Source organism: Ammodytes marinus, assembly GCF_949987685.1.
Source record: "Ammodytes marinus genome assembly, chromosome: 8".
NCBI classification, from domain to species: domain Eukaryota; kingdom Metazoa; phylum Chordata; class Actinopteri; order Uranoscopiformes; family Ammodytidae; genus Ammodytes; species Ammodytes marinus.
The window spans coordinates 5658535-5674555 of record NC_137212.1 but is presented as its reverse complement, the minus strand read 5'-3'; the positions used below and the strand labels follow the sequence as shown (position 1 = coordinate 5674555).

Below are 16021 nucleotides of genomic sequence, written 5' to 3'. Positions count from 1 at the left end.
CATCGTACTTCATTTCATTTGTACTACTGAAGTGAAATGAAAATTGAGCAGAAGTAGGTAGGCGGGCGGAGCCAGGCTACTACATACTAAAGCTGACCATAACATGTATGTAGGCCTAGTTTGCATGCAGCAGGCAATCTATTGGGAAATATGCTACCTTTCCTTCATGATTTTGTCATCCCATTGTGTCTTGAACTCGCCTCTTGCTTATATATCCGTCATTTCGCTGGTTGTTTTTACTGAAAGCCTCAGTTAATGTGACGTTACTTCCCGCTGTGCAGTGGATTTGGGACGAAATCACAAAAAAAAATGCATTTTCCACATTAAAAGTTACTACCGGATGTAGCACCACATGTATACCACATGTATCCTAAATCTTTTTTTTCTACCATACAAAATAGCAGGGAAGTATTTGTGGAACTTTAACACACACACACGCACACACACACACACACACACACACGCACACACACACACACACACACACACACACACACACACACACACACACACACACAGAGTCACATATAACAGGTGTGGAGCAGAGAGAGTTGAGTAGGTTTAGAGAAATCCCCCATAACCTCAGCAACCCTTCTCTGACCGACAGCAGGGCTTTGATGAGGTCAGCTCAGCCTCTGTGGCTCACAGGAGAAATTGGCCGTGTCATTGAGAAAAAAAAGTCGTGGCGTTTGAATTTTTACGAGTTATTTTAGTCTGCTTCAAATGATGTAAATGTAGCGTTCCTTCTATGTTTGCACAAGGATCTTTATATTTATTTTATTTATTTTTGTCCTCGAATTCAGAAAAAATGATTTCCTTCCAAAAACACTTATGATTGGTGCAGATATAAATAAACAAAATTACAATTACAATTAGCAAATAAACCACGTTTCTGCCATTTTTAAAATGATCTGAACTTGAAACAACACAGCAGATAATGTCTGCGACACACACACACACACACACACACACACACACACACACACACACTGCGTCAACCCGCTCTACAAACACCCTTGTGTGTGTGTAAGTGTCTAAAAAGAATCTGTCGGCCATGCAAACATCTGAAGGCGTCTGCAGGCAGGGACACAGACAGACGACCCATTCAGGGGCCAAAGCCAAGTCTGGAGACGGGAGCTCTCTTCTCCCTGCAGCACAGCCCTGGTTTAAAGAGAGTGTTGACTCACTGCATCAATCACACTTTATCTCACATCTGAGCCATCCGTGTGAATTAGGGACAAATGAAAAGTTTGAAGTGGTTCATATTGTAAGTGGTCCTGAAAATCAGCACTAGCAGCCAAAGTATCCACATGTATCTTAAAGCTGTAGTGCGTAACTTCTATCGGTTACATTCAAGCCATCGCCAAACTAGATGACACAAATTGATTAAGCTCCACAAAACTCTCTTTGTACAAACTGGTGTCACCCCCTGACAATGGCGAAAAAGGCCAAAGAAATGTTCCAGTTGTTGATTCTGATGCTAAGAAAAAACCTGGACGTACAGCAGAAGGAATAAAATACATGCGCAATCAGGGAAGGCTTACCTTATGTGGATAAGCCGCAGAAGTTACGCACTATAGCTTTAAGATTTTTATAATCAGAATGTTGGCTTACATACTGAGCCTTATTGCAACCTATGTAACAATTGGAGTTAGTTCAACTTTAGATTTTCCTCTCTCCAAACCCCACACACCAAAAACACTCCTGCATTTGACAAAGGTTATTTCAGATGAAAGGCATTGAGGTAATTCTTGGCTGCAGTGTGGAACCAAATATCATGGTGGGCTGGCTGCTCTATCCCCACTCTGATCAAGACCCTGACTAAACAGGTTTGACTGACTGACGAAAAAAAGATGAAAATAATCAATGTTTATGTGTGTGTGTGTGTGTGTGTGTGTGTGTGTGTGTGTGTGTGTGTGTGTGTGCGTGTGTGTGTGTGTGTGTGTGTGTGTGTGTGTGTGTCGACTATCCAACAAGTGACTCATCTCGTAGAAAACAAACAAGGCAAAATAATGATTTATTTTGATGTTAAAATGACTTAAAAGCTTACCGGTGTTATAGCTACAAACGTAAAAAAAAGAGTAAACTTACACAGATGAGTAAAAACTTGGCGGAACCCTTTTGTTTGACAGAGTTGTGGTTGATTATTCTGTACCACGGGCAATTGGGGTCAACATTTCTGAAAGGTTTCTTCCATTGCCCGCTTGATGACAGCTTGATATTGCTTTATGGCTTACAAAACTGGGAACACTGCCACTGTTAATTCTAATGTGAGTGACATTTAAAAACAAGCAATACAAAGCCACCTAGGGCGATAAAGCTGGGCAGAGGACATGTTTCCATCCTATTCCATATGACCATCTAAACAGGACATCTTTAGAGATTTATGGATAATTTGGTAAAGAAATAATTGATTTTTGGAGAAAAATTTAAAAAGTGGGAGAATGTATCTTGATGGATGAAACTGTGGCAACCTGTTTGAAGGAAATAATTAATTTACTTTATAACATGTACTCAATGCTGAAACCTACACTTTCTTAATTCATTTAATGTGACAAGCATGCAGCAAACACCAGTATCAGCATTCTACCATGCTGTTTTTTAATGCTTTATATCGACAGGTAGTTTGCAGGTCTTCAAATGTCTCAAGTCTTATAAGTCCGATCAGTTAGCCAGTGTATTTCACTTCACTCTTAGACGAATGGTAATGGGGCATATTTCTGTATTACTGTGTGAGCCATGAGAAGGATATTTGTATTCAAATGCAAGGTTGGTTCAATGGTTGGTTAACCAGAAAATCTCCTAAACCTTTCAAGAAGCAGTGAGATGGCTGAGAAAAGGCCAGTCGTGCAGCTGCAAATCAAGTACAGTTCAGTGAAGTACACAGAGAGAGAGAGAGAGAGAGAGAGAGAGAGAGGGAGAGAGAGAGAGAGAGGGAGAGAGAGGGAGGGGGAGAGAGAGAGAGTTACAGAGAGAGAGAAAAAATGAGAGAGAGAGAAAGAGAGAGAGAGAGAGAGAGAGAGAGAGAGAGAGAGAGAGAGCGAGCACTGGGCAGAGGTCAGCTGTTGGATGGTTTGGAGTGCTGTTATACTTCAAAGCCTGCACATAATTGACATCAAGATTCTTCATCAAATGAGCTTTCTGTCAGAGGTGGTCGTGTGTTTTTATTTATGTATTTTTTTTTTTTGCAGTGTGCAATCAAAATGTGAACAGCCAAAATACACAAGCGTCTGATCTTCCTCAAAGCGGAGCAGCCAGAGAGACGATCAAAACAAGGACTGGATCTCTACAGGAGCGGAGACTCAGTCGCTTGATTCACTCACGGCTGCGTTCATTCAAGTGTATCCAAACGCTGATGTTTATTTTGCCCTCAATTGAATTGAAGGTATTGACAAGGGTCTAAGCTAAGGGTCTAAGGGCAGGGTGTTTATGGAATGTAAAGCCCACTGAGGCAAATGTATATTTGTGATATCGGGCTATACAAATAAAACTGATTTGATTTGATTTGACAAAGATAGAGTTCATATCAGAAGCACTTGGTTCTAAATCAAGGGAAAGTGTCTTTTTCTATTACTTTTTTCCCCTTCATTGCTTTATTGCTATCTACAGCTGTGTTTATAAACACAATCCCACATAGGCCTACTTATAGTCTTAACTTGCAGAAAAGTTGTGAAACTATTCTATATAATCAAAATAATAAAGGACCCTGAATATTGAAAACACTACTCATGATAGAGAAAAAAAGAAACTACATGAAAGTCACTAGAATAAATGTAATACTTTGAGGGGCAAATCAGTGAAGTTGTCGGGTGCATTGAGGGAACCTGGACATATGGATTTCCTAAAAATCAATGCCACACTCCTGCTTACTCCGTCACGCATAAACATAGCCTATTTGTTGTGATTTCGATTGGTTGATCAAAGATTAAAATATGTCTTTGTAATAGACCCATGTAATATGTAGACCTAATAATTTGTAATATTTTTTAAGGGTCTTTTCCCCTCTGGTGTCCCTTTTTCCCAGCTGCATTTGAACGCATCATGAATCCCTGATCCCACTGATCCTTGGATCCAGGCGCCGGTAGGACTCCTGTGTTTCCACCGTTTCCACGCCTCCCACTTTCACCCCCATTGTGGTGAATCTCCGGCTCACACACACGCGCTTTGCCAGACTTCCAGGAGTTTGGAGTATAGCGACCAGTGAACGACCGAAGACTGAACGACGTTTAAAAAACAGAAAGAAAACATGTCCTCTTGCACACATGGATTTACTTTCCACTCTTAACGGATTCTAAGGAACTACAATGGTTTGCACTGGTGGAAATTTGGAAAACTCGCACCGTAAAGAAAGGGCAAACGTGGGACTCTACGCTGCTGCAAAGTTGTAAAAAAGTAGTTTCCCCCCTTGAAGTTTTTTTTCCTTCTCGCCACCAGTTCAGACGCCGCGTTTCTTCTCCCCAAACTCAGCCACCATCATGGCGAGTGGGACGGCGGAGAAACCTCTGCTTTTGACGCCGATGTCGCGCGCTGCTTTCCGGGATAAACACCTTCGCGTTCACCGGGGCTCGTTGCCCCTTTCGCGGAGCTTCTTGTTAGTAGTGTGGTGCTCTGCGGCTCTTTCTTGTTGTGGATATTGTGGAGCCGACGACACGGAGTTTTCCATCCTGGAAGAGGCGCAAGTTTTGTCCGAACAAATGAAAAAGCTGTCGTCACAGGAGCTGGGAGTCTTTACGATGCAGGTAAACGTTCAAGACTAATAGTTTTTCTACTTCTTCTATGGTGTTTGAATAATGTGTGCTTAAACCGTTGAGATATTCCTTGTGAAAACCGCCAGTTGGAGTGGGGATTTTAACGACTAAAAACTGGCACACACATGACAGTCAAAACGGGCCTTTAACACAGAATTAAGCTAATAAAATAGCCTAAACATGATAACTTTGTTGACTGAGATGTTACAGTGTTATGAAACGATACGCTGTGTGTTGGGGTCGTGAGTGTGTGTCTCGCGCTGTGTTGCAGTTGCAACAACAGGCGCTTTGAAGTTTTCTGGGGCATCAGAGGCTGGAGGCTCTGTGTGTGCAGCTTGTGTTTCACCTTCATTATTATCCCCTAATCTGGCGAAATAGAGGCGATTTGACAAAAGATCACTGTGTGTGTGTGTGTGTGTGTGTGTGTGTGTGTGTGTGTGTGTGTGTGTGTGTGTGTGTGTGTGTGTGTGTGTGTGTGTGTGTGTGTGTGTGTGTGTGTGTGTGTGTGTGTGTGTGTGTGTGTGTGTGTGTGTGTGTGTGTGTGTGTGTGTGTGTGTGTGTGTGTGTGTGTGTGTGTGTGTGTGTGTGTGTGTGTGTGTGTGTGTGTGTGTGTGTGTGTGTGTGTGTATTTCTGCTGCGAAATTTGAATATACTGTCATCAAGCCTTTACAATGTAGCAACATTTCGTTCTATTCTCAATTGTTTTCCTGAACGAAATACTACATCATCTTGATACAATTAACCTCGTTGAGTGCCCAGACTTGTAGCCTATGCCCTGCTTATAAAGACAGACTCATTGTAGTTGGCCTGTTGTGCATGTGTAAAAAAGGCTTGTTATAGCCTAACTAAACTGTGCTGTGCCTTCGATTTGGTTTCTGAACGTCTAATGGCACGATTCGAATCCTTCTATGTTGGTGAAATGTGTTTTTTAATTCGAAGTTGGATGCAGCACACTGTACCTAAACATCACACACAGTGTTTTGGGCAACAAGGAGAATTGATTGTGCTCATAATATATAAATAAGCATGAGTCAGTGTTTTTATCACATGGTGAGAAATGCACAGTATGCATCAGCTACTTTTTGGATCAGAAGATGGGCGTCATTTATTATTAATGATACATATTTATCACAAGTTCCAAGGGCTCAGGGAAAGATGCGTTCATCGACCTTGAGATGCTTCAATAGAGTTGACACGATTAGTAGATTCATTGATAAGTTGTGGACAGAAAATTACGAAACGTGTTTGAAATTTCAAAATCAGTCAATTTGTCATTTTTCAAGTTCCTTCTTCTGAATTCTAAGGATGTGCTGTTTGGCTCATGTGATAATGATTTGAATTATACATGATGCAATCTGAACGTGTCACCTTGTAACAGTCCCTTGTTCACCATCTTCATAAAACAATGAATTGGTCTCTATATAAATCATCATTAGTCGCCGGCAGCCCCTGATGGATGTTAACAACAAACAAGTCTTTGCCTTGTTCCAACCTGAGCATACGTCTGGTCACCAAATGGCAAGAGGTGCAGAGTGCATGGCTTGGTGCTGCAGGGTGTGAGTGGGTCGGGGGTGGTGTGTGTGAGTGTGAGAGGGGGGTTGCTTAGCACTTCATAGGCAGAGGCTCACAGCAGCCAGCCAGGCAGTGTGTGTGTGTGTGTGAGAGTGTTTCATCTGCTCTGCCTCCACACTGCGCTGCCTTCATCAGGGCCCTGGGACTGAGGCTGCGAAGGGCTTTGAGGGTCTTCCTCTGATCCCCCTCCAGCCGATATGTCACCGCTCATCCCTGCCTCCCAGTCAGCTCCAGGTTTTGGGCTCAGTTTAGGTCCCATTCCCAGTCCTTCCCTCATTGTCTATGCTGTCTCTCTGTCTGTCTTCCTTCACTGTCCCTGCATTAAAAATCATATCTTTTTTATTCTTACTATGCTACACTAAGCATGTTGAGTAAGCTACTGCAAAATGCAATTGCTGTGAGGATGTGACTTGGCATGAAGCTAATATGACATTGATTGAAGCGCTACATTTCATGGATTCGTCAGAGCAATTTTTTTCACCCAGCAATGTAAGAGATTGTGCGTCCAGCGAAAACAGTCCACGTCTGCCTGTGAAAACAACTGCACGAATCTGTGTGCAGTGCTGTCTGTGTGTACACCTGCTCTGATGCTAAGACGTGGGCTTGATTGACTCACACTCTGCAGGTGTGTAATGCTGCGTTCCAGTTGTACTGGGAAGTCTGACTTTCTGAGTTTCCAGTTGGAAAATTCAAATGGAATGCCCCATGAAGTCGAAATTCCTAGCCAGGAATTTGGAGAAACTTTGTCAACCCTGAGTTCAACATTCGTGAAGGCTGCTAGGCACATGATCAGCAGTGAACACTTTGATAATAGAACATTTCAGCTCTTCTGTATTATTATTATTATTATTATTATTATTATTATTATTATTATTATTATTATTATTGTCACATTAAATCACCTGCACACATTGCACTGCTAATTTTCTATCTGGATATCTTGGTACGATTTTTGTATTGCACACATGACAACATAGTGTTTGTTTCAACCGGTATTGCTAACAATGGCTAACCTGAGATGATCGCTAAGGGCGAACGTTTATGCTTTCTTGTAATTTCACGCTTGTGCTAGTGATGACTTGAAGGTGAGGTCACTCCGACTTCCAATGTAAAATGGAACGCAGCATTAGTTGAACTATCGGTTTCTGTCTTTGTCTTTTTCTTTGGCATTTTTCGATATGCAGTGATTTTCCACAAAAAAAAAATTCTATTCTTAAGGCACCATTGACAAATTCTAATTTTTGAAATCGTATCTGATGTTCTTTATCTATTTGGGGCTATTTTTGTGCTCATGTTGTACGGTTTTGGGGAAGATCTGAAAGTTTTCTTATGGAGCGAGCAACCAATATGAACATTTAAAAGGTAATTCTAGCCCTGGCCCACTCCACCCTTCATTCTCTGGTAGAAGTGTAATTTGAGTCTTTCCTTGTCACTTCCTTCTGAGTCACTGGGTCAACTAACTTTGTTCAATCTGTCTTTGAGTTTCTACATTATCAGGGGAATGGAGGTCGATCAGATGACACTCTTCAAGTTTCCAAGTCAAGTTTAAGTTTAGTTTGATTTCAGATTTATGTTCTAAAGGCAATTTCATGGTAAGCTATTTTTAAGATATTCTGAATCTGCTACTATCTACAGCACCCAGTTTATTTATTTGAAATCAAGTTATTCCGATCTTATTATCCTAATTAGAAACTGAAGTTTATTGCGGGGCTACAGCTAACTGTTAAGTCTTGTTATTGATGAAACCATCTATCATATACATTCAATATCCATCACTTTTGAAGAAATGTCTTCATATCATTCTGAATCATTTCTGCCATGTAACTGTCAGTGGGAAAGGAGACGGTCTTTCTCTGATATGTAAGTAACTTATAAAAAGTTCATGTCACATTTTCAAATTTAGCGTTAGATATTAATATGAAATGTGATCTCCCGGCCTAGTGCCACTTTTGCCATATGTTTGTTTTGGCCATAGAGCACCATGTAGATTGCCAATAAATGGCGAGGCCAAAAAGACATCACTGTGTGAAAACTCCAGTGCACTCTCTTTAGACTCTACTCGAGACGGTGTCGGATGATTTATTTATAAAGGAAATGTGTCTGTGTTAGTTTTAAGGGTTTTAATCCACAGAGAAGTGTGGTTTGTTATTGAGCCCGGCCCCCTAATTGAATATTGATAGTAATTTGAGGGCAGCGGAGGTTTGCGAAAGGAAAGGAGAAAATTGGAAGTAAAACCGGCCGACACTGTCATTAGGCTGGGTTGGGTTTGGGTTGGGTCCAAGGGTAACACCAGTCTGAGGGGCTATCGCATCACACAGCCCCTAATTCCTACTTTTCTTTCAAACGTGGACTAGACATTTTGACCAGGGCTATTTAAACATGATATAACTGACTCTTTGTTTCTATATCCAGTTATTTTAATCTTTCCCGTTTTTCGAAATATCTCTTTTGTCTGATTCTCGGCTGCGTAATGCCATTTTTATTCTTTTTCTTACTTTAAAGTTGTCCTACTTAACTACAGTATGTAAAAGGAATGTGTGGTCTCTTTTATTAACTGCTCTGCCATGTCTAAGTCATTAGCCAAATAGTTATCCATAGCGTGAATTTTATTTTATTTTCGTTGCTAGCCATACATGTCCGATTTCACGTGACTTCCTGAATGCCTGCGTGATTCTAGTGCGAATGTAGGAGACAGACAGTAGAGACTCAAATAGTATTTAGAGAAGAAGTCACAGTCAAATTTAACTAGAATGGTTAATGTGGACAAAATCCCAGTGTAAAGAAAAAAGAAATTCAACTTGAAAATGTTACACACTACAGCTTTAATATTGCATCAGACACAGCCAGACAGACAGACAGAAAGAAGGAGGAGAATATATAATGGATATATTTCAGCAGGACATCAGAATTCCTGCCTGGTTCTGTGCAGTACAAACTTCAAAGCTTTTCTAGCCTCTGACTGAATCTCCTGCGTGGCTGACTGTGTGTGCTCAAACAGTCAAGGTTACCGTGAACCTCAAACAGCCCGCTGATACACACGGGACAATTACTACCTATCATTCATTCTCTCTTTTGACTTTGAGCTCGTTTATTCCACTCTGCTTTGCTATCAAACGCTGCGAATAACATCCAAGTTTATTTTCTATTCAGTTAATATTATAAAGCTACATTTATTTATGTATGGAGCACTGTAGATCCAGTCATGGCCGGCTTGTAGGTGTTAACCAAGGTTCTGTGAAAGAAGACTACATGTATACCAAATCTCCTCACAATAACACTCATCAAAAAGGCAAATCAACACTTACATTGAGGTCCAGAAATATTTGGACCTTGACACAATTTTCTATTATTTTGTCTTTTGTTTGAACACTGCCCCAATTAATTTAAAGTAGAAAGCTCAAGCTGTCCTTTAAGGGCAGACTTTGGGCTTTATTCTTGATGGTATTCATATTCAAATCAGGTGAGTGGTGTTGGAATTACAACCATTTGTACACCTCCATCCCACCTGTGTCCCTCAGGGCATGTCATATCACCAAATAAACCCTGTCAATTAGTTCAGAGTTGCAAATCAATCACAACATATGAAAACCTACTTAATGTCTTGGATGACTTTTCTTATTGATTGTGTCAAACTCCCGGTATCACATGATATAGGATACTGCTTTACACTGTTGGATCCTGGGTAATAACCTATTCATCACAGCCTCACTCCATACCCTGGTGTGCAGCTGTAGCTCAATGCTAATCGTGCTAAACCTCACTGCTTTAACAAGGACAGTTTGCTTCAATGTTAGCCAAGGTGGCAGCTGCTATGTTGGTTTAGGTTTGGCATCAGTGTTTAGAGCCACACTGGATGGCATACATACTGTTAACCCATTCGCACTCAATGGCAAACACTTGATTTCCCTCTCCACCTCGGCCTCTCATTAAAGCTATAGTGTGTAACTTTTTCATGTAAATGCACGTGGGTAACATTCAACAACTCCACAAAGGAGTTTTCACAAAGTTGAATAAGCCTTACAAAACTCTGTTTGGCAGCGTTTACTAACTGGTGTCCCCCCCACCCTGACACTGGCGCAGGAGCTCAAAGGAATCCCCAAAAAGCACCCAAGACATGTTTCAGTTGTTGATTCCACTGCTAAGAAAAAAACCTGGACGTACAGGAGAAGGTATAAAATCCATACAACAATCACCGAAGACTTTACCACATGCAGAAGCGCCCAACAGTGTTTTTGTAATAACTCAGAATTCCTCACCGGGGGGGGCAACAGAAGTTACGCACTATAGCTCTAAATGTCTGTTTAGGTTTTGAAAGTCAATGGTATTTCTACCCCCCCCCCCCCCCCCCCACCATTCCCTAAACCTCCCTTTCTCTCTCGTACAGGTCGCCCCAGCAACAGGTGCTTTGCGTTAGAGTCGACCTTGCATTGCATTGAAATGGCATGACTCCTTCTTTTTTTTTTAAAGTCCGACCATAAATCTGTACGTTCCTCTGCGGTTTTTACGAGCCCTCGGAGGCTGTGCTGGACTATCTGCACCTCTGTTTTTTTTCCATTTTAACTCTAGACTTTTTTTCCCCTAGCTGTTATGGCAGTGTGAGTTTAAAAAAAAATATTCAACACTGTCTTCCTCGCTTTCACACAGAGTTATTGGATTCTTAGCCCCAAGATGCTGCTCAATGCTCATACATGAATACTTTATAACACCAAGTCGTTGTGTATGTGTGTGTCTCTGTGTGTGTGTGTGTGTGTGTGTGTGTGTGTGTGTGTGTGTGTGTGTGTGTGTGTGTGTGTGTGTGTGTGTGTGTGTGTGTGTGTGTGTGTGTGTGTGTGTGTGTGTGTGTCTGTGTGTGTCTGTGTGTGTCTGTGTTTGAGTGCTTTTTTTTGCATTTTAGCCCAAAAACTGAATTGAAAAATGCACACTGTTACCGAAACGATAAGCTTTTCGGCAAACCCAACCTTATTCCCAAGCCAAACGTTTTTCAACAATTAAGAAAAAAGTTAAATTGTTACATTGAAAGTAAGACTTTTACTCCATCTATCTTGGAGAAACAGGGCACGCTGCCTTTACAGCTGCACTGAGTCCCAAGGCGACATCTGCTATGTTTTAAAAAGTTTGGAACGAGTTTGACGTCTGTCTGGGTCCTTATCCAAAACCCAGTGAAACAACCCCAGTAATGTCCAATGTTGCCTTCAAGGTCCCCGGCACAATGTAGGAGAAAACAGTGCTACGGCCCGGCCACGTCTTCATTGAAATACATGTGGGGAGCCGCTTGTGTGTGTTGGCCCATGTCCAGGCATAGAGTAGTAGTAGTAGGCCCGGGCGCCCCTAGCATACAACTGCTTCACATAGCAGTGTCTCTGACCGCCAAACTGAACACACATCAAGATCCCAGGATCTGGTTGGAGTAAAAACCAAGGACTTAAGATGTGCTGTCAGATTGAAACTTCATTGCTTGTGGATTTCAGAAAAAACAGTCTTGGTCCAATTTGTTGAGCTTGAATCTGAATTCCTGTAAGGGCTCATAGGGTGGGTCAATGTATTTATTCTTTGGCCATATCGCATTGCATATAGCTTATTTGGAAGGATTTAATCCTAACAAAAATTAGTTTCAGAATCCAGGGCATCCACATGTTAGTTTTGTTAACAATTGTGTAGGGCTGCAGCTATCCATTATTTTATTAATCAAGTATTCCACTTACCGTTTAAATGATTAATAGGATGAATATGCCCACGTGTCATTGAGGAGTTTGATACACAACTAAGCTTTGAATAAGGGGTGACTCATGCACCATGTCATCAGAAAACTGGGATAATTTAGTAAAATGTCCTACTCAGATTTTCTTCTTATCTGGACAATTCCATTTTTGCCAAATTACCTCCACGGAGACCTGAACAAACATCACGTCACGTATCATTTACAGCCTGGCTTTATCTTCATTTGAATATCCCTGCTCCCACTTCCATATCTAACTGGACAGTTCCTGAAGCCTGTTCAGAAGACAGATATGAACAGGAAAACGCTTTCAAGGATGTGATTTCTCTCTCTCTCTCTCTCTCTCTCTCTCTCTCTCTCTCTCTCTCTCTCTCTCTCTCTCTCTCTCTCTCTCTCTCTGGGGCTATTTGGACAACATGCCTCCCATTTATTTCAATCAAATCCCTCAAATTCCTGTTGCCTGTCTAAAGTACTAACTAGAGCCTTGTGCACTGTCTGTCTGTCTGTCTGTCTGTCTGTCTGTCTGTCTGTCTGTCTGTCTGTCTGTCTGTCTGTCTGTCTGTCTGTCTGTCTGTCTGTCTGTCTGTCTGTCTGTCTGTCTGCTTGGCTCCTGAAGTACACTGCGGTCACGGACGGAGCACCCAACTGATGTTCTTCCCTCTTCAGCAGCAGCTGTTGTGGTTGAAAAATCGTGTCTGCAGCCGTCGTGGCCAGATCATTTATCCGACCGCCATTTTTCATCTGTTTCCCACATCTCTCCAGTTTTTGAAGGCCTCTCTCTCTCTCTCTCTCTCTCTCTCTCTCTCTCTCTCTCTCTCTCTCTCTCTCTCTCTCTCTCTCTCTCTCTCTCTTCTCTGTCTGTGTGTTTGGCCTTGAGTCTGAAATTGTTTTTGCAGTGATTTTTTCAGCCAGGCTTCCCATATAGCCTTCACGTTTTTGTGCCTTACTTGCTCTAAATCTCTCCTCTTCCCGTTTTGACCTGCCCCCTTAAATGCTTAAGCCGCTGTTAAGAATCTCAAGTGAACATTTCTGTGGGTGCTATCTAAGTACAATACAGTTAAACTTGGTCAGATTAGGGAAAATACATTTTTTTTTCTCGCGGCAAACATCCTGTTGGTATCACTTTTTAACTGAGATAAACATCTAACTCCATTGCGTGTATGTGGGCTCGCATGCATGATGCGTATACGAGTCTGTGTGTTCTGTGATAATGATACAGCTGAAAGCATTAGTGCATTATGTGGATTAATCATTAGGGGGCCAAGCCCGAGTAGGGCTGGGACCGCGTTTTGCAGAGCAACGCGGTTCCCAAGCCCTGCGGGGCAGGGAACCCTATTGTTCTTGTAGGGATTATTAGGGGGCCAAGCCCGAGTAGGGCTGGGACCGCGTTTTGCAGAGCAACGCGGTTCCCAAGCCCTGCGGGGCAGGGAACCCTATTGTTCTTGTAGGGATTATTATTATTATTTTTCCTTACGTAAAAGTGGTGCTGCAGCCCAAACCGTAAAGGGTTGGGACATGCCACTTGCAGGGCTTATCCAGGTCCGTGCCTGGTACGCAGACAAAAAAATTCAGACATGCCAGCCACTAGGTGGCGCTACAACAATAAAAAAACATGTTTGGGGCTATAACTCCCACACCGAAAGTCCGACAGTCAAAAACTTTATATCCACAGATGCCCACAAGTCAGCTGCATCTTTTGAGATAGGCCACGCCCATTTGCGTATATATACATTTTTCGCTACATCGCGAAAACTGTGTCAGTCACCAAAACATACTCCTCCTACAGTTTTCGCCCGATTTGGACGAAACCAAAAGCATTATGCTCTACCGACTCCCACGAGCAAAAGTAAGTCAAATAATTTTTCTACGACCATCGGAAGACCAAACGGTAGCGCTTTAAAGATTTGCGAAAATTCCTTAAAAAAATAAAATAAAGGGATTTTCTTGAAACTCAAGGGACACTATCATGGGGCGTACCTGAGTCTATACAAAAAATATGGGCAAGAAATTCCTATGTATGCCGGATTTATTAAACAAATTAGTTTTGCACTTTCACTTCCTGTTTCGAACTATTTGGCGGGAAAATTCAAAAACGTGGAGAGGTTGACAATTTGATTTTACTCATAACTCCCCAACCAAACATCGCACATTCACAAACTTGACATCCACTTCTTTGGTACACTGAGCTGCATCTTTCTATCTAACGCAGTTTCGCGAATGTCATCCATAGGGGGCGCCAAAACCACAAAAAGCAAAGAAAACGCGTTTGGGGCTATAACTTCCACACCGAACATCCCACAGTCAAACACTTTATATCCACAGATGCCCACAAGTCAGCTGCATCTTTTGAGATAGGCCACGCCCATTTGCATATGGGATTTTCTTTCGCTACATTGCAAAAACTGTGTCAGTCACCAAAACACACTCCTCCTACAGTTTTTCTCCGATTTCGACGAAACCAAAAGCATTATGCTCTACTGACTCCCACGAGCAAATGTTGTGTAAAGAATTTTTCTACGACCATCGGAAGACCAAACGGTAGCGCTTTAAAGATTTGCACATAGCTACCTTTTACCAAACTGCTCCTAAATCCAAAACGATTTATCCTATTAACACCAAACTTCACACATGTGTTTGTCCTATGGTTCTCAGGCTGGTTCTACTTTTTCCTTAAATTGCTCCAAAAGGGGGAGCCAAAAACACACTTCAGCATCTTTCTCTGCCATTACTTTTGTCTTTTGGTCTATAACTCCCAAACCAAACATCCCACATTCAAAAACTTTACATCCCCGGATTCCGTGAAGCGAGGGGCCGGCGCCGCGGACGATGACGCCCGATCCCGAGTCGCGTGGGAGGCTTGGCCCCCGTTCACAACTGCTTGCAGTTCTAGTTATTATTATTATTCCTATTCCTTACGTAAAAGTGGTGCTGCAGCCCAAACCGTAAAGGGTTGGGACATGCCACTTGCATCACTAGTTCAGAGCCCCGGTCTCTCAGCATACAAAAAAATTCAGACATCCCGGCCACTAGGTGGCGCTACAACAAAGGAAAACGCGTTTTGGGCTATAACTTCCGCACCGAAAGTCCGACAGTCAAAAACTTTATATCCACAGATGCCCACAAGTCAGCTGCATCTTTTGAGATAGGCCACGCCCATTTGCGATAGGATAGATTTTTTGCTACATCGCAAAAACTGTGTCAGTCACCAAAACATACTCCTCCTACAGTTTTCGCCCGATTTGGACGAAACCAAAAGCATTATGCTCTACCGACTCCCACGAGCAAAAGTAAGATAAATAATTTTTCTACGACCGTCGGAAGACGAAACGGTAGCGCTTCAAACATTCGCGCAAATCTCTTAAAAAAATAAAATAAAGGGATTTTCTTGAAACTCAAGGGACACTATCATGGGGCATACCTGAGCCTATGGAAAAAATATGGGCAAGAAATTCCTTTGTGGGCCGGACTTATTAAAAAAAAAAGTTTTTCAATTTTTTGGCCTGTTTTCGCCATTTCCTAAGTCTTTCGGCGGGAAAATGGGAAAATTCAAAAAAGTGTCTTTACAATGGATAGGTTGACAATTTGATTTTGCTATAACTCCCCAACCGAACATCGCACATTCAAAAACTTGACATCCACTTGTTTGGTACATTGAGCTGCATCTTTCTATCTAACGTAGTTTTGCGAATGTCATCCATAGGGGGCGCCAAAACCACAAAAAGCAAAGGAAACGCGTTTGGGGCTATAACTTCCACACCGAACATCCCACAGTCAAACACTTAATATCCACAGATGCCCACAAGTCAGCTGCATCTTTCTACATAACACAGTTTTGCGAATGTCATCCATAGGGGGCACCAAAACCGCAAAAAGCAAAGAAAACGCGTTTGGGGCTATAACTCCCACACCGAACATCCCACATTCAAAAACTTTACATCCCCGGATTCCGTGAAGCGAGGGGCCGGCGCCGCGGACGACGACGCCC

The 16021-nt window shown here is 42.2% G+C and overlaps 1 protein-coding gene across 1 annotated transcript in view; it reads left to right on the top strand.

The window, feature by feature from the left end:
- Positions 1–4245: 4245 nt before the first annotated feature.
- The window catches only part of cachd1 (cache domain containing 1), a 92801-nt gene continuing 81025 nt past the window's right edge, over positions 4246–16021 (top strand). Inside the window, exon 1 of the mRNA XM_080033396.1 lies at positions 4246–4739. Coding sequence (XP_079889522.1) covers positions 4476–4739 — 264 coding nt within the window. The 5' untranslated portion in view covers positions 4246–4475. The remainder of the gene's footprint in view (positions 4740–16021) is intronic.